The sequence below is a fragment of the Rhincodon typus genome, chromosome 16 (assembly GCF_021869965.1).
Source record: "Rhincodon typus isolate 14 chromosome 16, sRhiTyp1.1, whole genome shotgun sequence".
Lineage (NCBI taxonomy): Eukaryota > Metazoa > Chordata > Chondrichthyes > Orectolobiformes > Rhincodontidae > Rhincodon > Rhincodon typus.
The window spans coordinates 55788133-55810870 of record NC_063347.1 but is presented as its reverse complement, the minus strand read 5'-3'; the positions used below and the strand labels follow the sequence as shown (position 1 = coordinate 55810870).

The following is a 22738-nucleotide window of genomic DNA, read 5'->3' as shown; positions in this document are numbered from 1 at the left end:
GGTGCAGCAATCTCATGGGAAAAACTTTAGCGTTAAAAGAACCTACAGCACAGGAGGCAATTCATAACTCACAAAAATAGACTAAAGGCAAATGCATAGGGAAACAGAATAGGTAGGGAGAATTGAGTTTCCAAGGAGTACAAAATACCTCAGATAGATTATAAAAAGAGAACTGAATATCAGTCCGATTCAACAAAAAACAAGATATTTAAACATCCTGAATTCCTTTCTAAATTAACTTGCTTACAGAATAATTTACTTTGGGCACCGTTAGCACACTGCAATTTACAGGAAGCTCATGATTGAAGGAAATGCATATTTTTATAGTGTGTGGTGTCCATTAATGTCTGTATTTAAGATACAATGGACTTCAGAACACCGGGCTATATCGATCATTCTCACTATACACTTCTAAACATTGGAAATGAGAAAGAAAAGTCAAAGACAGAACAGAATTAAAAATACAACGTTAGACGTAGCTTTACTGACAATTCAGAACTTTTCTTCATACAATCAATTGTTTTTTTTAAAAAACCAAACAAATAAAAGGGCAACGTTCAGCACTGGCCTAAAATTCCAATGAAAAGGAATAAAAGGGCTATTACAGTAAATGGTAAAAACAGAGTACAGACTTAGACGACCGAAGTTCTGGTGCAGACACACATTTGTTTGGTTTAGCAATCATTGTCCCAAAGACACTAGAACTGAAATGGCAGTCCCAACGAGAGTTACACTTTATTCCTGATGAAGTAATCTCTCTCTCAGACAGAGTCCCTTACTATTACCACAATTAAATGTTCTTCATCCACTTTCCCCAATGTCCTCATGGCTGTCTGCAGGAATTGCTGAGAGAAGACACAGGGTGGGAAAGCGTATAGCATGCCCGTATTGTCCTTGTCCTTCACCCCACCAACGGGCAAGCCAATCACTCCTGCTGCCTGCTTCTGCTTCAGGTATGACACCAAATTCCGTAACAGCCGCTGCTGGAGACCAGGCTCCACAGCCACAGCCCCATCACCTCCCTCAGCACCCTGGGGAGCCTGCACAGCGAGCAGCACAGCATAGCCATTAGGGCTGCCCTGCTTGATGCGACGGGTCACCTCATCCAGCTTGGGCTGGTCAAGACGTAGGCGCTGAGCAATCTTCAGCTGTGACACCCGTGCACCTGTTACAGAATCCTTGAGGAGGGAATGGGTGATGGCAGCGTCGCCCTCAAGTGTGAACATTTTTGTGGGAAAGCAGCTGTTCTTGAGCACAAGGACACCATTCCAGGCAAGTGTGAGTGCCTGCGCAAACTCCAGCAAATTGGCTGGCTTCTTGGTCTCTGTTTTTGGAGCATCAATACTCGCTTTAGCCTCAGGCTCGATCTCACTAGTTCTGTGATTGCGCTCACTGTCTTTCTTTTTAAGCTGCACAGAGTCCTGGGCATCTGAGGACACCTTATCCTCAACAAGCAGACGCCGATCCTCCAAAGGGCCAGAGGTGACCTGCTCCTTTTCAGTGGTGCCATCAGCCCCACGGGCATCACGGTTCCTTTTGTCTGGGCTCAGCTCCAACGAGCCCCGAGGCTTAGCCCTCACCCGCTCCTCATAGGGCGAGAGTACAGGTCGGACACGCTCATTGGAAAGGCTCCGGCGCTTCCGCCTTTCTTCCCAGGGCTTGGCGGCAACAGTACTGCGGTCATTCTCCCGCTCATTCAGCCAGCGGTCCCGGTTACGGATGGAAACAGCATCAGTGTTGTTGCGGCGCTCCAGATTCTTGGCCGGGCTGCTCCAGTCACCATCCAAATAACTCCTCTCCCGTTCGTGATATAGGGGCAGTGGTGGGGTCCGATCACGTGCCCGGGCCTCCCGCTCCAAGCTCCGGTGCCGACCAAAACCATCTGCCAGCAGCTCAAAGGGGACTGGAAGCGGTGCCTGTGGGTATGGCTGCTGGTAACGTGTATCTTCCACCTTAGCAAAGTCCACTCTCAGCCGCCGGTCAGGCCCTCCAAGTGGAAAGCCACGCATCTGAGCACAGGCAGCCTGTGCAGCATCCAAACTCTCGTACTGTATGTAAGCAAAGCTGTCGCCTTTCACATAGTCAATGGTGCGAATGCTGCCAAACCGGTCAAACTCCCGGGCGAGGGCAGCCAGCGACGTCAGGGGTCCCAGCCCACCCACCCATAATCGAGTCGTTGGGTTGGCTTTGCCATATCCAATTTTAACATGGTTCCTGCCAATCACCCGGCCTGACATGGCTACCTTGGCTCGGTGTGCCATGTCCAAATTCTGAAATTTTAAGAACCCATAGGCACCCCCTTGCCCTCTGGGCGGGCGCTTGATGACCACTTCCTCAATGATGCCATACTTCTCAAAAGCACGTCTCAGATCAGTCTCTGAAACATTGTGATCCAAGTTGCCAATGAACAAATTCCTTGTGGCTCGCTTGTCATCCTCAGGCATCAAATCATCCTCCTGCACAGGGTAGCTGTAAGCTCGCCCACGCTCGTCGTATAATCCGTAATAGTCTAACGACCGTTCCCTCTCCCTTGCCAGCGGCACTGCCTCAATGGGATAATTAGTATGTCTCGTCCGCTGGTCTCGGAGGCTGCAGGCCCCCGGTGACAAAGAGCGTTGCCGATACTGATACCCAGTGTGGATAGGTCCAAAGTTAACCTCGGGTGGAGTACAACTCCTCCTCTTGGGGTACACTGCCTCAATTTTGAGGGGTCGATCATAGAGCACCAGCCGGCCCTTGGCATGCCTTGCTTCCTTAGCGTCCTCGTGGTGCCGAAAATGGACATATGCCAGACGGCCCCCTTCAGGGGTGTGTGTTGCATTAACGCTCACCTCCCCAAACTTCTTGAACTCATGGAAGAGACCATCCTCCACCGCCTCGTCCGTCAACTGCGAGCCCAGGTTGCTGATCACCAGGGTCTTGTACTCGAGGCCAGCAGGCCTGCTACTGTCACCTTTGTTTTTCTGGGCAGAGCTAGACCTGGCAGTGGGCAACCTGGCAGAGCTGGCAGTCTCATGGTGGTGGTGGTGGTGATGGTGGTCCCCCCTTTCCTCCCTGCGGCTGTTACTATTGGATTTGTCCCCCCCTCCCGCGGCTCTGTCCCGGCTCCGGCTCCTGCTCCGACCCCCCGGGTGTTTGGCGCTCAGGCCGGCCTTGTGGTAGTTGCCGCCTCCTCCTCGGCCGGTGTCACCTTCCTCCCTGCCGGACCGGCCCTCCCGCTCTCTCTCCCGGTCCCGGGGCCTCTTGGCCGCTCTCCCGCTGCCTGGAGCCGAGCTGGGGCTCGAGTCGCGCTCGCTCTGTCTCTTCATGGCGGGCCCAAGGCCTGCCTCCCCTCGACACCCCCCCACCACCCCACCGCCCCGGCTCTCCCTCCTTCTTTCCTCCTCACACCGACCCCGCGCTAGGCCGCCAGCCCTTCTCGGGGAAAGTAGGCCCTGGCTCCACCACCAGCTTACGCCGATCGCCAAGCCCCCGGGCAAAGGGGACCCGCCGCGGACTCCCCTTCAGGCTCCAAGCTCCCCCCTCGCCATCTTGTCAGATGATACGCCTCTGCCGCTATCCCCGCCGAAAGAATGCGCTCCGCTTCCCCCCTGCCTCGCCCTCGCCCAGCGCTCTGACCTCACCGCTTCCTGCGTACCTCCGTCCGGGCGCACCGCTTCCAATGACATCATCACGCCGTGCGCCTGGCACCGCCGCGTCCAGCGACGTCACGGCGCTGCCCGGCGTTCTGGACGTATCGTGTGGCGTCATGACGTACACCGAGCGGGCAGTGCGTGGTGAGGGTTGGTAGGGGGCGCGGTCGTTTTGCTGTTGGTTGTACCGCAGAGGAACGCTGTTTCCCGGCTTACAGAGCAGACGCCTTCCCGATGTTCCGTCATTATGGCAGGAGAGTTTCACTTACACCAGTCTGTGAGGACCAGGGACAAGCCGAGAAGGCTCAGAGATCGCATGGGCGCACAGTTCAGAACCAAGGCCAAGGCTCCATCAGCAACGAGGAGATCTGTGAACCAGTGAAATTATGAGCGGTAACAGGGCCTGGAATTAATAAGTAATAACAGGGTAGCGGAGGCTCAACCTTGAGGGTGTGGGAACTCCAGGATCCTTCCCGCGCCCTGGATAACCGTCTGCACAGGAAGCTTCATCAGCAGCTCGGACCTTGTGATTCAGGATTTAAGCAACAACCGTCATTACTGCATTGCATTCCCCCGCCCCCCACAACCATCCAGTTTACGTCCACAGACATGAAGACAAAGGTATTCAACGGACATTGAAAAGTAAGTAGGCAGGTAACGCACATTCCCTTGAGTGTATCCCACTCTCCAACTAAGTGTTCAGTTGTGAATACTTTTGAGGGTGATGGTTCATCTAGGGGACATGCAGCCAGAGGATTGTCCGTGGTATCATAGGTGGCTGAGTTTTGCGTGGATTGTGAAGAAATCTGCTGAAACAGTAGACCTAGGCGATTCTGTATTTATTGCAGACAGCAGGCAATTTTTTTAGCCACGCACACAAACGCAGGTTCTTGCTTTCCTGGTGCCAGGCTTCTGGATGCCGCTGAGTGGCTGCCGAACATTCTGGAGGAGGCATGGTGAATAGCCAGAGGTCATGATCTAGATGCGTTCCAGTGACATTGTTCGAAAAAAAGATGAGTTTCAGGAAGCAAGAGATTAAAAAACACATCTTAAAGGTGTTAATCTCTTGATTACACGCAATGTCACATTCTATCAAGCATAATAGTAGGAGGTTAGAGCAGATGAGTACATGACTGGAGAGATGGTGCAAGCTGAGAGAGCTTTGGATTCCTGGGGCATTGGGACCAATTCTGGGAACTTAATAAACCACACAGTTTGCACTTCAACAGGTCTGGAATGAAAATCCTTGCAGAGGTTTGCTAGTAAAATTAGTGAATGATCTGAAGAGCAGAGGAAACAGATTAGGAATTTTTTTGAAAAGTTTGTCAATGCTCAAGGGTATCTTCATTGATGCAAGCAGTATAGAAAACAAAGCAGATGAGATGAGGGCACAGATAACATCACGGCAGTATGATATCACAGCTGTTACAGACAGGGACAGAAATCATACACCGTGGTGCTGCTCCTGGCTCAGGCCTTTGTCCTTATCCGAACATGATGTTCCATGGCCCGGAGGAGAGGATTACACTGGTAATCAAGCCCCACTAGTTCATTAGCCATCACAAATGTTTGAGTGACCAAGATGGTTAATATGACTACTATCTAAAACAAATGAAACTAACACAACATGTTATCAATAAACAAAAATGTAATTATTTATCAAAAACAAACATCATTTAATAAATGGCAAAACAGATCATGAACTGTAACATCGCAAACTTAAATCATATTCCCTTTAAACCCAAATATGCACACAATAAATCACAACTAGGATAGACTAGACAGACAGCTCTGCAGAAATATACTCTCAGAGATATAACAGCATGGAAACACGCCCTTTAGTTTAACTTGTCCATGCTGACCAGGTATCCTATATAAATCTAGTCCCATTTGCCAGCATTTGGCCCATATGACTCTCAATCCTTCCTATTCATATACTGATCCAGATTCCTTTTAAATGTTGTAATCGTACCAGCCTCCAACACTTCCTCTGGGAGCTCATTCCATACGCGCACCACCCTCTGCATGCAAAGGTTGTTCCTTAGGTCCCTTTTATATCTTTTCCCGCTCACCTTAAACCAATGCCCTCTGGTTTCGGAATCCTCCATGCTGGGAAAAAGACCTTGCAAATTTATCCTATCCATGCCCCTCATGATTTTATAACCCTCTAAAAGGTCACCCCTCAGCCTCCGATACTCCAGGGAAAATAGCCACAGCCTATTCATCCTCTCCCTATAGCTCAAACCCTCCAACCCTGGCAACATCCTCGTAAATCTTTTCTGAACCCTTTATAGTTTCCGCAACATCCTTCCTATAGGAGGGAGACCAGAATTGCACGCAATACTGCAAAATTAGTAGAAAACCAAGGCAACAAAGAATATATTCTATGGATCAACAGTCCAAACTGCATCGGTAGAATGAGGTGACCTCCTTGCATTTCTTTAGGCTTTTACAGAGTCACAGAGATGTACAGCATGGAAACAGATCCTTCAATGCAACTCGCCCATGCTGACCAGATATCCTAAATTAATCTAGTCCCATTTGCCAGCACTTGGCCCATATCTGTCTAAACCCTTTCTATTCATATACCCATCCAGATGCCTTTTAAATGTTGTAATTTTATAAAGCTCCACCACCTCCTCCGGCAGCTCTTTCCAAAAATGCACCACCCTCTGTGTGAAAAGTTGTCCCTTGGGTCCCATTTAAATCTTTCCCCTCTCACCTTAAACCTATGTCCTCTAGTTTTGGACTCTCGTACCCTGGGGAAAAGACCTGGACTATTCACCCTATCCATGACCTTCATGATCTTATAAACCTGTATAAGGTCACTCCTTAGATTCTGACGCTCCAGGGAAAATAGCCTCAGTCTATTTACCCTCTCCCTATAACTTGAACACTCCAACCCTAGCAACATCTTTGTAAATATTTTCTCAACTCTTTCAAGCCTTTAAACCCTTTCAAGTTTAATAACATCTTTTCTATAGCAAGGAGAACAGAATTGAATGCAGTATTCCAAAAGTGGCCTACCAATGTCCCGAAAGCCTGGTGATGAAAAGTTGTGAAGCAATAGAATGTACTCAGTTAGGTAGCCAGTCAGTTGGAACTAGGTCTTTGTTGAGTAAAAAGTTATTCTTTTCAGTGTATTTGAGTTTGTTTTTTTCATGTACAAAGGATGAGGAAGAAAGATTTACGTACTTGCTTGCTGGAAATCTATGTTTATCTGTCGCTCCGCAGGTCTGTGACAGACTGCAACTTAAAAATCCAACGACTCTTGCTAGGCAGCTTATCAATCCAAAGGCATCTGGTGCTAGTTTGTCTCTCAAAAACTCCACTTTCTCCAAACCTTGTGTATCCTACAAGTGAACATCATACAGTTTCACATTTGACCTTTGAGTTGCAAATAAAAAGTACCAGACACATTCTCTGCAACACAGTAGCATTTAAACTTTCATTTTTCCCAGTTTATATTCCAAAAAAAATTTCTTGACATGCCTCCACCCTTGAAGAGATGGAACACCATTTCTAAATGTGTTTCATTACAAGGTAAATGTGACATATATACATTAAAATACAAATTATATCCATTCGTCTGGACACATTTTTATGAAGGAACATTCCAACATAATTACATTCTCAGTACTAGTTCTGTAATTACTTTATTTTTTCCATAGTTAGGAGCAGCTCTTGAATTAACAAGCTTCATCAAAATCATTTTGCATTTCAATTTTTAAATCACTCTACAAAGAGTTGTGGTCAGTGCATATTAGTATTTGCTTGTGGTTGTGATGGATGTTGTCTCCTTTTCCACTGCGGAGTACTACTTAGAGTTGTAGCCATAGATCTACAGCACAGAAAAAGGCCCTTTGGCCCATTGTGTCTATGCCAGTCAAAAACAACCATCTAACTATTCTAATCCCATTCTTCTGATTCTTCTGGTTCGGTTTCTTAGAAAAGTACACCATTGGCCTCTCTATTCTTAATTCATCACCTTGTAATAAGACCACATTCACCTACAAGTCATTAGTATCAATTGCCATTTTAAAAGTAAGATCAGGGATGACGAACACCAAGGCTTTCATTAGAATTGTCTTCAGCTTCTCGAAAGCTGTTTGGTGCCCATTGTGACCACATTACTTTTGCCTGTTTTTACAATAAATCTGTTAGAAGTATAGTTACAGTGCTGAAGTTAGGCATGAATTTCTGAAAAAGCTTGCTCATGCCCAGTAATCTCTGAATTGCCTGATTTGTTTTAGAAATGTGGAATTCTGTGAGAGCCTTCACTTTCGCTGTTCTTAGCAACACTTGCCATTGCCCTTTGATGTGTCCAGGTAAGTTACTCTCACTTTTATGAATTCGTTCTTGGCATCATTTATTGTTAACCTGCTATCTGTAAGTCTTAAAAAGTAAATAGACATATGTGTTCTTCTCAGGTATTGTTTAATACATAGTCTAAATATCACAGTTACTACAGTTAGGCACACTAATTAAAAGTTGATTCATAAATCTTCAGAATGTAGCCAAGGCATTTTTAAACTCAAATAACATGACTCAACAATAACATTCGTGTAACAAAAGCTGATATTTCATTAGCTCCTTATAAAAGCTGTCTGAAAATCCAAATATACTATGTTTGTCAATTCTCCTTTGTCAATTTTATCAGTAAATCCTTAAAAACTTCCAACAAGTTCATCAAACCCAATTTCCCATTTGCAAATCTGCTCTGACCAGCCCCAATCAGCCCCAATCAGATCATTATTATCCAAATATCCATTTATCACATCATTTATAATGTTATGATCCACTGGGGAAAATCTGCGGTACCGGATTTACCTGTTTCATGGAATCAGGTTAACAACAAACATTGACCAGGTTCTTGTACGTAACGAAACTCCTGTTTATTCCAAATAAATAAGTTATGGTTTCAGATAAACAAAACTATGAACTGCCAATTTATAACTCTACGAGTTGAAACTCTAATCCTGTTGTCAATCCCTACTCACACATTCAGACAGACTCAAAAAATAACTGGCTTTCTTCATTTCAGATACTTCTACTGCAAAGCGATAAAGACACAGAACCTGCTTTTCCAACATTTAGGAGGGGCCTCTCCCAGTAAAGCCCCTGGCTGCCCATCTGTCCAGGAGCCAATCATAGATCGTTTTGTATCCGCAACTGGTTACAATTGTACAAACCTGTTGTTGGTTGAATGCCACTTCAGGCACTCCAGCCATGCCATCTTATCTCACTGTTTGCAAAGCAACAGTGTAAAAATAACTCACAATGTGTTCCAGTAACTTGTTTTCAAAGGGCAGCAATTCCTTCCACAATACTTGGTTTTAAAAACAATCCTTTTCTATTTTAGTCCAGAATCTTTAAAATGACGAAAAATAAAATGTGCTGTCTTTACATGCCTCCACCTAAACAAGAGAGGAAACACTATTTCAAAAATACTTTTGAGTGTATGAAATACAAAACGTAAGCATCAAATCCATGCAACATTCTTTCCCACATATACAACCTTATATAGTCTTTCAGCATTCCTTATATTCTTAATCTACGATTTTCCACTGGGGACACTGCATCTGCAATCACAATTTCTTTTGCAGTAATAAGAATCATTTTTATATTAAATGTTTGAAAAAACAGACTTCATAGGAATAGTCTTGCATTTAGAATTTTAAACTTTTAAATGAATGCCAAATGGGATTATGGTCAGTGCAGATTAATGTTTCTTTGTTACCATGTTGGACATAGACTTTAAAAGTATTGAAGAGCCAATAATAACCCCAGTCTCTTTTTTTTACAGTAGAGTACTTCATCTGATATTGGTTTTCTTCGAAAAATATCCACTGATTTCTTTATTCATGACTCATCGCCCTGTAACAAGATTGCTTCTGTCCTCAAATCACTTGCATCAATCACCATTTTGAAGAGGCTGAAAAAAATTAGGTTTGTTTCTAAAAATTGCCTTCACTTTTTCAAAGGCTGTCTAGCATTCTGGTGATCATACCACTTCTGCTTGTTCCTTTTGCATTTAATTTGAAATTACACACAAATTTCCAATAAAACCTATGCATTCCTAAAATCCTCATTATTTCTGTTTTACATCTAGAACTGAACATCACTGGTGAACTCCAGCTACTTTGTCTAGGTGGTTCTGTAGAATCATAGAATCCCTACAGTGTGGAAACAGGCCCTTTGGCCCAACAAGTCCACACTGACACAAAGAGCATCCCACCCAGATCTATCCCCCTAATCTACACATCCCTGAACACTATGGGCAATTTAGCATGGCCAATTCATCTAACCTGCACATGTTTAGACTGTGGGAGGAAACTGGAGCACCTGGAGGAAACCCACTCAGACATGGGGAGAATGTGCAAACTCCACACAGACAGTTGCCTGAGAGTGAAATCGAACCCAGGTCCCTGCTGCTGTGAGGCAGCAGTGCTAACCACTGAGCCATCGTGCCGCCCCAAATTGTAGATTGTACTGAATCTCTATTTCCAACTGATCTTGTTTTTCTGGGCTCAGCCAATAAGGATGTTGTTTTATTGGTCCTGACTCTCCTATCTCCACATCATGCTAGTTAATGTAATACATCCAAGTGTATCTATAGATTACCTTAAACTTTCTAAGTAGTCTTACAGAATGCCCTCCTGCACCCCCATTGACCTTTCTCTAAATATGTGCCTGGCTCTTCCAGTATTTCTGTGTGGCTTGTCACACTATAGGAGATTTGCATTGAGAACTGCTTAATTCTCCGACCTCACTAACATTGACTGTCAACCTCCACTACTGTTACCACCTGACACATTTGTTCCTCCTTATCCTTTTCCTTGTGATGATACCATTTCAACATACTTAAATGATGTAACTGATTCTTCTTCCTACAATCAGGAGTATTTATCAGAGAAGTCAGTTTACCAACCCTCCTAATTACCTTCTATGGACCACTGAATTTCAGTTTCAGATGTTCACCTTGCAAGGCCAACAATACAAACAAAAACAGAAATTGCTGGAAAATCTCAGCAGGTCTGGCAGCAGCTGTGAAGAGAAATCAGAGTTAACGTTTTAGGTCTAGTGACCCTTCTTCAGAACTGATGGCAGTTAGGAAAAGGATGGCTTTTATATGAAGATGGGATGGAGAAATGGGGGGGGAAGAGAAAATGCTAGGTGGAGATAAAGCCCAAAGAGAGAGAAAAACAGCTGGACAGACAAAAAAGTGGTTAAAAGTCAGTCTGGGGGAATGAATAGCTGCTAATGGGGACTATTAGTAGTTGACAATGTGTAGTGTGTGGGAGCAGCCCATCTGATGTCAAGACCTGGTGTGTGGGGGTGGGGAAAGCATGGAAAAAGGTACTCAAGTCCTAAATTGTTGAACTTGATATAAAGTACAAAAGGCTGCATGGTCCCCAAATGGAAGATGAGGTCCTGTTCTTCCAGCTTCATTGGAGCACTGCAGCAAGTCTGAGACAGAGACGTTGAAGTTGTTGACTTGCTAGCTGAGCTGGCTTGTTCTCGTTCAAACGTTTTGTCACCATGTTAGGTGACATCATCAGTTGAGCCTGTATGGAAATGACACAACTCACCATAACGGACCAAACAGTATAAATTCCAAGTGGAGTAGAAGAACATCGCTTCATCGGAGACTCCACTGATGACGTCACCTAGCATGGTGACGAAACGTCTGAACGAGAACAAGCCAGCTCGGCAAGCAAGTCAACAACCCCACCCACAACCTGAGCTACAGATCTTTGCCAAAACTTTGAACAGAGACGTTGGCCAGAGAATACGGTAGTGTATTGAAGTGGTAAGCAACTGGAAGCTCAAGGTCTTTTTTGCAGACAGAACCCTACAGCCTCATGGCACCTCTCCTGCAGTCACAGAAGGTATAACACCTGCCTGCTTACTTCTCCCTCTTCACTATCCGAGGTCCCAAACATACCTTGCAGGTTAACCAGTGTTTTACCTGCACTTGACACAATCTAGTCTACTATATTTGCTGCTCACAATGTGGTCTCCTCTACATTGGGGGGAAACGAAGTGCAGACTGGGTGATCACTTCGCAGAACATCTATGCTCTGTCTGCAAAAAAAACTACAATTTAATCAGTTTTCTTTCTGAGTTCCTTTTCTGGACTGTTGAAATCCATATTGTCTCTGGGTTTCCCTTGCGACTTCTAGCATTTTGTATGAATGTGACCCACTTTGTTATAATGGAAACACTTTGGTTATTGATTCTCACCCGCACCATCAGTACTTTGCTTTTTGATCTTAGGGCACACTAGTTATCCGTTCCTTATCTTAGCTATTTGCCTTCTTTGCACTCTTTCACTTTCTATTCCTTTTGAATTTATGAAAGTGATCGAATAAAGGTTTGGTTTATGGATCTGCTCCTAAACATCATCCATTATTGCTGATTGATTTTGATTTGATTTGATTTATTGTTGTAACATGTACTGAGATACAGTGAAAAGTATTGTTTTGCTTGCTAACTGGACAAATCATACCTTACATCAGGATAATATAACAGGATGCAGAGTATAGTGTGACAGCTACAGAGAAGTTGCAGAGAAAGATCAAATCTAATATATGAGAAATCAGTTCATAAATCTTATAACAGCAGGGAAGAAGCCGTTCTTGAATCTGGTTGTATGTGTTTTCAAACTTCTGTATCTTCTGACTGATGGAAGAGGGTGGAAGAGAGTATAACCAGGGTGGGAGGGGTCATTGATTATGTTGGCTGCTTCTCAAGGCAGCAGAAAGTGTAGTTGGGAGTCAATGGAAGGAAGGCTGGTTTTTATGATGGACTGTGCTGTGTTCACAATTCTGTAACCTCTTGCAGTCTCGGGCAGAGCAGTTGCCATACCAAACTGAGATCCGTCCAGATAGGATGCTTTCTATAGTGCATCTACAAAAATTGGCAAGAGTCACTGTGGACATGCTGAATTTCCTTAGCCTTCTGAGGAGCTGGAGGTGTTGGTGTTTTTTCGACGTGGTTGGACTAGGATGGATTGTTGGTGGATATTTACTCCTAGCAACTTGAAGCTCTCAACCACCTCCACCTCAGCACCGTTGATATAGACAGGGGCATGTCCTCCACTCCGCTTCCTGAAGTCGATGACCAGCTCCTTTGTTTTGTTGACATTGAGGGAGAGATTGTTGTCTTTACACCATATCACTAGGTGTCTGTCTCTTTCCTGTACTCTGTCTTGTCGTTATTTGAGATCCAACCCACTAAGGCGGTATCATCAGCCTGTACAGCATTTGCAACCCTTTGGCCCTTGGCAAAGGTTCTTATTATGGAAGATAGTGAGTTTTTAAACTCCCCTAAGATAATCATCTCTGAGAACTTCATACATGGTTTCAGATTCTATTGCTCGTATCTACCTATCAAAATTTCAATGTTTAACCCTTTCAGATTCATGGTAGCTTTTCTTAGATTGGTTCCTTAAGTTCCAAAACCTTTATCTATATGCCTGAGGCACTAACTCAGAAGCAACTATCTCATAATTTTAGTATCATAAAAGCCACTTTTGACAGTGTAGCATAAACTTCTTTTGCTTTCTCTGTCAACCTACTCTGCATGAGTAATGTCCAGTTTTCCTTTGACTAGTTCATTTGACTTGATGTTTTCTAAAAAGGGCATAAAAAATGCCTCCACGTCCTCCTCAAATTTTAGTACGGTCTGTACAAACCTAAATATTTCCTTACTAGACTTCAGATTATTTCTCAGATTCTCCCCATCAGCATTTGATATCTATTTTGTCATCTGTAGTATTTTAAATTTAAGTTCCTTCTTGTTCTTTTCCTTTTCATCCTGCAATTCTAATTCTAGTTTTTTTCATTTGCCTTTGTATTTTTATTCCTATTGGATTTCTACCTTGAGCATATTTTATTTCAACTTGGTTTAATTTTTCCTCACGTATAAGCTTCTTTAACCATAGCACAATTCTACCCGATTCAAATGTTTCACTACCCAGAGTACTTGATCTTTCTTATATTTCCACTGAACCCAAATGCTGTGCTAGTACTTAAATTATGTCCGCTTCTTAGTGTTAGCAGGTATCTTATTTGCGAGCACTATTATCTGGGCCATTTTGGTTTCACTTAAGTCTGTTAGGGAGAACTCTGCCATCTGCAGGAAGTTTGTTGCAATTTCCAGTGCTATTTTTTATTTACAGTACAGAACCTGGTGCTTTCTTTATGATTATCACTTACTAATACCACATCCAAATCCTCATTGCTTTTGTTTCAATATAATCCTACAAAAGCCCCCTATCTCTTCTTCAACTCACTTGGGAAAGTGAACTGATTCCTGAGCCCTGTTACTCCCAGGGAGCTGTAAAATCTAATGATTTAATGAAAGTATGTAAAGACCCTGATTTACCTGTCTGATAAAATCATGTTAACAGAAAACACCGACCAGGCTCCTGTATTCAGTGCTAGTATTTTCAAGGTTCATAAAAAGATTAACATTTGGCTAACATGAATGTTGCAAACAGTCAGAATCAAGTGACTTTATAATGGGGAATAAAGAAAAGGCAGAGAAGCCAATGGATTACTTTGTGTCTGTTTTAACTGAAGAAGGTGCAAAAAGTCTGTGAGAATTAGAAATTGTCAGACAGAACTACTGTTTGTTATAAGTAAATGAGATCTAGCCACAGGTAAAAAGAACAGTGAACTGTCAAAAATATAACTCTACTAGTTGAAACTGTAGTGTCCTTTCAAACTGCCACGTGCACACACAGACACAGATAAACAAAAAAAAGTTGGTGTTATAGATGGAGAGAAAAAGCTGCAAAACAGTTCAGTAGCGGTTTGCAGGCTTCAATATGATGTTCCTTTTGCTTCCCAAAATTTCAGTTCTTCAGTCCCCTTTCATCAGGTTCTTTAACTTCTTTGGAGAAGGCACAAGGTGATTGTTCTACTAATTACAAAGTTTCAGTAATTGGTTAAAAGCAATAGCTTATGGCAACTGATGAGAGAAAAGAACTGGCTTTCTTCACGTTTCAGATACATTATTGCAGACAGATAGAGACACAGAATCTGCCATCCCAGAAGTCAGAAGGCTTTCCCAGTCTTCTGTAACACCACACCCACCCCTCGACTGTTCATCTGCCAGAAGACAATCTGAAAGCTGTCATCAGGCTGATAATCTTTGATGTCCACAACTAGTCACAGTTTCACAAACCAATCAGCTACCTGTTGCTGGCTGGATCTCACTTTTGCATACTTCCTGGTACCATACCAGCTTATCTATCCTCTCCCACTGCTTGCAAAGCAACAATACAAACACAACTCACAATGAGTTCCAGTAACATTTTTCCAAAAGTGCAAAAATTCCTTCCATAGTCCTTAGATTTATAAACGGTCCTTTACCATTTTAGTCTGCGTAGAAGAAAGAAGGTTCTGAGTGATCTGGTAGTCTTAAAAGTACTTAGATCTCCAGGGCTGGATGAAATGTAATAGATTTAGCATTTTTCCACCTACTATAAGGCTAACAGTCTACAGTTCCTTGCTTTCCCTTTTGCTCCCTTCTTAAATAATGGGGTGAAATTTGCTACATTCTGGTCCACAGGAATCATTCCAGAATCTATAGAATTTTGGGAAATGATTAGCAATGCATCCACTATCTCTATAGCCACCTTCTTCAGTACTCTGGGATATTGAATAGCAGGTTCTAGGGACGTATTACCTCCCAGCCCCAATAATTTCTTTAATGTAACCGTCCTTCTAATACTAATTTCCTTGAACTACTCATTTTATCAAGTCACTTGAATCTCTAATTCTGGGAGTTTGTTTGTACCTGCCTCAGTGAAAACAGTCACAAATAATCATTTAGCTTTTCTGTAATTTCTTTATTCCTCATTATACGGACAGTTGATTCTACTTGTAATGGACCCACATTTATGTGGGTAAATGTTTCCTATTTAAATGTAACTGTAGAAACATTCACAATCAGCTTCTATTTTTCTGCTTGAATGCATTCATATTCTACCTCTCTTTCTGTATCTGTTTCTTGATCCTCCTTTCTTGTAGTCTAAAAGCCTCCTAATCCTTAGGTTTACTATTATTTCTGGCAAATTTATAAGCCTTTTAACCTTATACAACAGTTGACTTCCTTTGTTAGCTATGGATGATTGACCTTTTTTGAGTTTTTCTGCTTGAAAAAATGTACAGTTTCTGTAATTCGTATGATATTTCTTTAAAGACTATCCATGGCCTATGTACAATCAACCCTTGTAATGAATTTTCCAAATCCACCTCAACCAATTTGTGCTTCACGCCTTCATAATTTCCCTTATTCAGATATACTATCCTTGCTTCGGAATGAACCCCCTCACTTTTGAATATAATAGCAAATTCTATCATATCACGGTCACTCATCCCTAAAGGTTACAACAAGATTATCAATTAATTTTATTTCATCACATAATTCTAGATCTGAAACAGCATGTCCTCCATTTGGCTCCTCAACACAATGCTGTAAAAAGTCATCTCTAACATATTCCAGAAACTCATTCTCCACAATTTTAGTGCTCAATTGGTTTACCCAATATAGATGCAGATTGAAGTCACCCACAATTACTGCATTGCCACTGCTGCAAACCTCTGTCATCTCCTAACTAATATCATGCCCCACATTACCATCACTGTTTGGTGCTATAAATAACTCCAACCAATGTTTGCTTTCCATTGCTATTTCTTACTTCTACTCAAACAGATTCCATACAATGTTCTTCTCATTTGAGATCTTCCATTACTTATGTATTGATCCCATCTTCTATTATCAGCACAATTTCACTGTTTTTCCTTCTTGTCTGTCCTTCTTAAATGTTGAATATCCTTAAATATTCAGTTCCTAGTCTTGATCACCATGCAAGTATGTTTCTGTAATGGCAATTAGATGATACCCATTTACCTCTAACTGTGCCTTTAGATCATCTATCTTGTTCTGAATACTGTGTGCATCCAAGTAGAGTGCCCTTAACATTGTCTTTTTTGACACCATTCTGCGTTCGAAACATACTCGATGCTTGGCTTTGCTTCTCCTGTCTTCTCGACTCACTTGCAGCTTTTCTATATTCTGTTACCATTTCCTTCCAATTTGAACACCTCAGGTTCTCATCCACCTGACAAGCTGAACCTATTCCAACAGCATTGGAAGTCAATGCATCGACATGTCAATTTTCATGTGCAAAACCTTTATATAGCAAAACCTTGCAACTTAGATAGGATGTTGCTTCTAACTGCTAACATTTTTAGAATTCTTCTATGAGAGTAATTTCTCTGAGAACTTCAAACATGATATTTACTCCCACTGGTCAAAATTATTTTGCTTTACACTTTCAAATTCAATGTAGATTTAGATTTTTTCCTTAAGTTTTGAATCTTTCGCCTTTACAGTTCAGGAACAAATTTGTACACACTCAGGATAGACTTTTTAAATAGTGTTATAATCCATAGCAACGTCATCTGATAGTGGTACATAAATCTCATGAGCTGTACCTATCAACTTGCTCCCCCATAGGGAGAGTCCAGTTTTCCTTTGGCCATTCACCATTCCTGACTTGGAAATACTTTTCCAGTCCTTCACCGTTGCTGGGTCAGAATCTTAGAATTCCCACCCTAATGGCATTTTGGGTCTACCTACAGCACATGGAATACAGTGATTCAAGAAATCAGCTCACTACCATCTTCTCAAGGGCATCTAGGAATGGGCAATAAATAATGGCCTAGCCAGCGAAGTTCATGTCCCACGAGTGAAGGTTACGGAGAGGTGTAACTGTGCGTTTGAAGTCATAAGTGGTTTTGATAGATAAATAGGGAGAAAATGTGTTCACGGATCATTCAGTGTAATGTCAAAGCCCGGATCTAAGATTGAGTTACAGAGACCTGTCTTCTGGAATGCACTGTGCAAAGATTTGGTAGAAAATCAAGAGGTACTGTTGTTTTGAAAGGGAATTGAATTAATATTTGAAAAGGAGAAATTTGCATTTGAAATAAAAACAGGAAATGTTGGGAATACTCAGCATCTGTGGGGAGAGCAACAAATAATATTTTAGGTCGATGATGACAATTATTACAGCTTCCATTCTTCGCTGGAGAAATATTCATTGAAAAGATTCCCTTGTACAAATATCCTTCCTTCCCTTAGTGTCATGTTTTCCTAGTCTGTATTAAAGTCTCCTAATAGTGCTACTTTACCTTTTCTATATACCTTTGAGATCATTCACATCAATTTAGTGATTCAATCATTAATTCTCCAGGCTCAATTGCTGACACCCATATTATGCCCCTCAATCATTGACACTCATTCTGTGACCTTTGATCATTGACACCCATATGATGACCCTCAATCATTAACAACAATCCTCAATCATTGACAGCCTTAACTGTTGTGACCCTTAAACATTAACACCCATTCTGTGATCCTCAATCATTGACACCCATACTGTGAAAGTAGTAACTGATCCAGTTAACTTTTAAAGACTCGCAGAACTTTTGTTGGTGGTGGTCATAGATATCTTGAAGCATGCGAAGGATGTTTAGCCATTGAGATAAATCTATGCCTGTTCTATTCAATCTCCTTCATCCAACGTTTTGGGAAAATAGTATAAGAGGGCGAGGTGACTTGTTTATTAACTCCTGGTTTCAGTTTAATAGGTAGTTGAGAAACATTGTGAATTTCTGCTTCCACATCACAAGAACACAGCCTGAAGATTGTTTTCCATCTTTAGAAAACTGTGACACACGTAAGTGTGATATTAAGAGTGTGGTGGATGCACACAAGAGACAAGATTTCATATACATGAATGCACACACACATGCAGATGTCTGTAACATTGTTCTGTTGAGCTTGGTATCATACCTGCTTTCAATGTCATGATGTACAAACAATGCATTATTCTGCTGATTCACAGTAATGATTAGAAAGAATTTTTTCTCTATGTGGTATTCTGCAATGTTTAATTAGTTTTTTTTCATTCATATCTGCAGTCTCCTTTCCAATTAAAACAAAGAATTGCAGATGCTGGACATCTTAAACAAAAACACAAAATGCTGGCAAAGCTGAACAGGTCTGGCAGCATCTGTGGGGAGAAAACAGAGTTAACATTTTGGGTGGCACAGTGGTTAGCACCACTGTCTCACAGTGCCCCTCAAAGTGCCAGGAACCTCAGTTTGATTCCACCTTGGGCGACTGTCTTTGTGGAATTTGCACATTCTCCCTGTGTCTGCATGGGCTCCCCCTGGGTACTTTGGTTTCTTCCCACAAAGATGTGCAGGTTAGATGGATTGGCTATGCTAAATTACCCATAGTGTCCAGGGATGTGCAGGATAGGTGGATTAACCATGGGAAATGCAGGTTTACAGGGATAGGGTAAGGGGAGGGGTGGGATACTGTTCAGAGGGGTCAGAGTGGACTCAATGGGCTGAATGGCCTGCTTCCATACTGTAGGGATTCTATGAGTGGTGACTCTTCCTTAGAGCTAATAGCAGCTAGGAGTAAGTGGTATTTAAGCTGAAGATGAGGGTGGTGGGGGTTGGAGGTGAGCAGGTAAATTATGCTATTTCCAATTTTATTATATAATTCTCTTTCATATACCTTCTAGCTATGTATTTAATTTTTATCCTGTGCACTTTTCAAGGCTTGGGGTATGTTGAAAGATACACCAAGCATGTGGTGGGTATGTTGATCAATTCTTGGGATGATTGTGTAAATTAGTAGCATTAAATGTTTGCCTTTGGCTATGATAAGTATTGCAATGAGAGCTCTGGGCTATGGTGGGACAAAAGATAGGTCTGTAGTAGCAGTATGTGCATAGAAGGCACACTGTATTAAAAAAAAGCTGTGGTTTTGAACTAAATTTTTGAAATAATTGTTGAGTCCAGACAAAGTTATGTCGGGAAAAATTGGGCCAACTGGGCCTGTGTTCACTGGAGTTGTGAAGAAATGAGAGGGAATCTCATTGACGTGTACAAAATTCTGACAGGGCTGGACACAATTCATGCAGGAATGATGTCTCCTCTCTCTGGGTGTCTAGAACAAGGGGTCACTGTCTTAAGATATTGGTTAGACTATTTAGAACTCAGGTGAAGAGAAATTCCTTCACTCAGATGGTGGTGAACTTGTGGAATTCCCTACCAAATAAGGCTGTGAAGGCTAAATCATTGAATATATTTCAGAAAGCAACAGAAAGATAGATTTGTAGACACTAGAGGTTGTCAAGATATATGGGGAGAGACTGGCAGTATGGTAATGTAATCATATTGAATGGTGGAGCTAGTTCAATGGGATAAGTGCTCCTATTTACTATGTTCTATGCTCTTGATCCTATTTTCAATGTTCGTATGTTAAAGGGCCTGATTTAAAGATAGGTATGGTACCTCAAGCTTCCTTTGATCTCCACTGGAAAAGTAATTGTGGGAAGACAAGAATATAGAGTTCAGAGTGGAACTACAACAGAAATTTAAAATAACCAGTGATCAGAAGCTCAGAGTCATATTTATGAACTGAATGGTGATATTCAGCGAAGCAATCACCCAATTCCTGTTCAAATTCCCCAGTGTAGAAGAGAATATAATGAGCAGCGAGTTCACATACTAAATTGAAAGAAGGGGAAGAGAATTACTGGAGGAAGTGTTTGGAGCCCTGGATGGTGGGTTGGGAGATGAAAGTGTAGGAGTTGAGTTTTCTGCACTTAGTAATGGACAATTGTGTGGATAAAGGAGTGGAGTAGGGTGTTAAAGTGACAGAGGATGGACCAAGGTATTACAGAAGGAATAATCTCTTTGGATTGTTGAAAGGAGGCAAAATTAAGATGGGAGCTGGAGGGGGCATTTGGCACTGATACCGTGCAGAAGGTGGGGAAAATTGCCAGTGATGATCCAGGTGAATGTGGAGGCCAATCAAATGGAGGTGAGGGCAGAAATGTGAGAAATAGAATAGATATAGTCAGGCCTTGTTATGTACCGAAGTAGGGAATCCTTTATTGAGGAAAAGGGAAGCTATATCAGAAGCATCAAATGGAAGGTTACATTGCCAGAACAGCTGGGACAGAGATGAAAAAGCTAGGACAATCTTGCAAGGAATATGGTCATCAATACTTTTGGAAACTACTGTTTGAGTTGAGTGGTGGGGTCATGTTCAGAGGTGGGGATGTAGGAGGTGGTTTTGGAAAATTGGAGCTTAGCCTCACCCAGGTTCACCAAACAACCTCAACCTAATTGACCAAGGGGCAGGTTCAGGTCGAACTGGGTACAGGAGAAATTGTTCTTTTGAGGAATTGGAGAAATTGCAAGCTATAGTTTCACAGTACATGGCTAGGGGAGCTGGATATGGTAGTAGGTTCTAGGATATGGTTTCACTGATGGTGGGGGATGAGCTATTGGTCTTGGGTTATCATGCTAGTGGCATATTTAAAGTGGATCACTCACTCATAAAACACACACACACACATGCACACAATGGAGCTTGAACCAGCATCATTCTTCATCTCAGTTACACAGTGGATAGTGCATTGACCAGCCCTGTCAGAAGGATGAGCTACCATGTTGATCTAAATTAGACAAATATACTCCAGGGAGAGCAGGCTCCCAATAGTAGACTCACAACTTCAGTGCACAGTTTACGTAGAAACATAGAAGATAGGAGCAGGAGGCAGCCATTTGAGCCTGCTCTGCCATTCTTCACGATCATGGCTGATCATCAACTCAATAACCTAATCCTGTTTTCTCCCCATAACCTTTGATCCCATTCGCCCCAAGTGCTATATCTAGTCGCCTCTTGAATACAATGTTTTGGTGTCAACTACTTCCTGTGGTAATGAATTCCCCAGGCTCACCACTCTTTGGGTGAATAAATGTCTCCCCATCTCCGTCCTAAATTGTCTACCCCGGATCCTCATACTGTGAACCCTTGCTCTGGACGTACCCATACCACCATTGGGAACATCCTCTACTCTGTCCAGTCCTATTAGCATTTTATATATCTATATGAGATCCCCCCTTATTCGTCTGAACTCTAGCATAAGCAATCCCAACCTAGTCAATCTCTCATATGTCAGACCCGCCATCCCCGGAATCAGCCTGGTAAACCTTTGCTGCACTCCCTCGAGAGCAAGAGCATCCTTCCTCAGAAAAGGAGACCAAAATTGCACACAATATTCCAGGTGTGGTCTCACCAAGGCCCTGTATAACTGCAACAACGCATCCCTGCTCCTGTACTCAAAACCTCTCGCAATGAAGGCCAGCATACAATTTGCCTTCTTTACTGCCTGCTGCTCCTGCATGCTTACCTTCAGCGACTGGTGCACACTCCCCTCTCCCAATTTACAGCCATTCAGGTTGTAATCTGCCTTCTTGTTTTTGCTTCCAAAGTGAATAACCTCACATTAATCCAAATTATGCTGCATCTGACATTGATTTGCCCGCTTATCCAACCTGTCGACATCACACTGAAGGATGTCTGCACCCCATCACAGTTCACTTTCCCAACCCAACTTGGTATCATCTGCAAACTTGGAGATGATACATTTTGTTCCCTCATCCACATCAATATATATTGTGAATAGCTGGGGTCCCAGCACCGATCCCTGTGGTACCCCACTAGTTACTGCCTGCCAGTTTGAAAAGGACCCATTAATTCCTACTCTTTGTTCCCTTTCTGCCAACCAGTTTCATATCCATCTCAATACACTTGCCCCAATCCTTGCACATTAATCCCCTTATGTAGGACATTGTGAAATGCTTTCTTAACGTCCAAATATACTAAATCGACTGGCTCCCCCTTGTCAACTCTACTAGTTACATCTTCATAGAATTCTAACAGATCTGTCAAGCGTGATTTCCCCTTCATAAATCCATGCTGACTCTGTCTGATTCTGCCACTGCTTTCTAAATGCTCTGCTATAAAATCCTTGACAATGGATTTGAGAATTTTCTCCACTACTGATGTGAGGCTTACTGGTCTATAATTCCCTGTTTTCTCTCTACCTCCCTTTTTGAATATTGGAGTGACATTAGCCACCCTCCAATCTGCAGTGACTGTTCCAAAGTCTATAGAATCCTGGAAGATGACCACCAATGCATCCACTATTT

General features: G+C 42.5%; 1 protein-coding gene across 1 annotated transcript; it reads right to left on the bottom strand.

Moving 5' to 3' along the window:
- Nucleotides 1-455: 455 nt before the first annotated feature.
- rbm15b (RNA binding motif protein 15B) lies at nt 456-4169 on the bottom strand. Its single transcript, XM_020531283.2, has one exon. It carries the CDS (start codon nt 3306-3308, stop codon nt 762-764), a length of 2547 nt encoding a protein of 848 aa, XP_020386872.2. The 5' UTR covers nt 3309-4169; the 3' UTR covers nt 456-761.
- Nucleotides 4170-22738: the final 18569 nt, after the last annotated feature.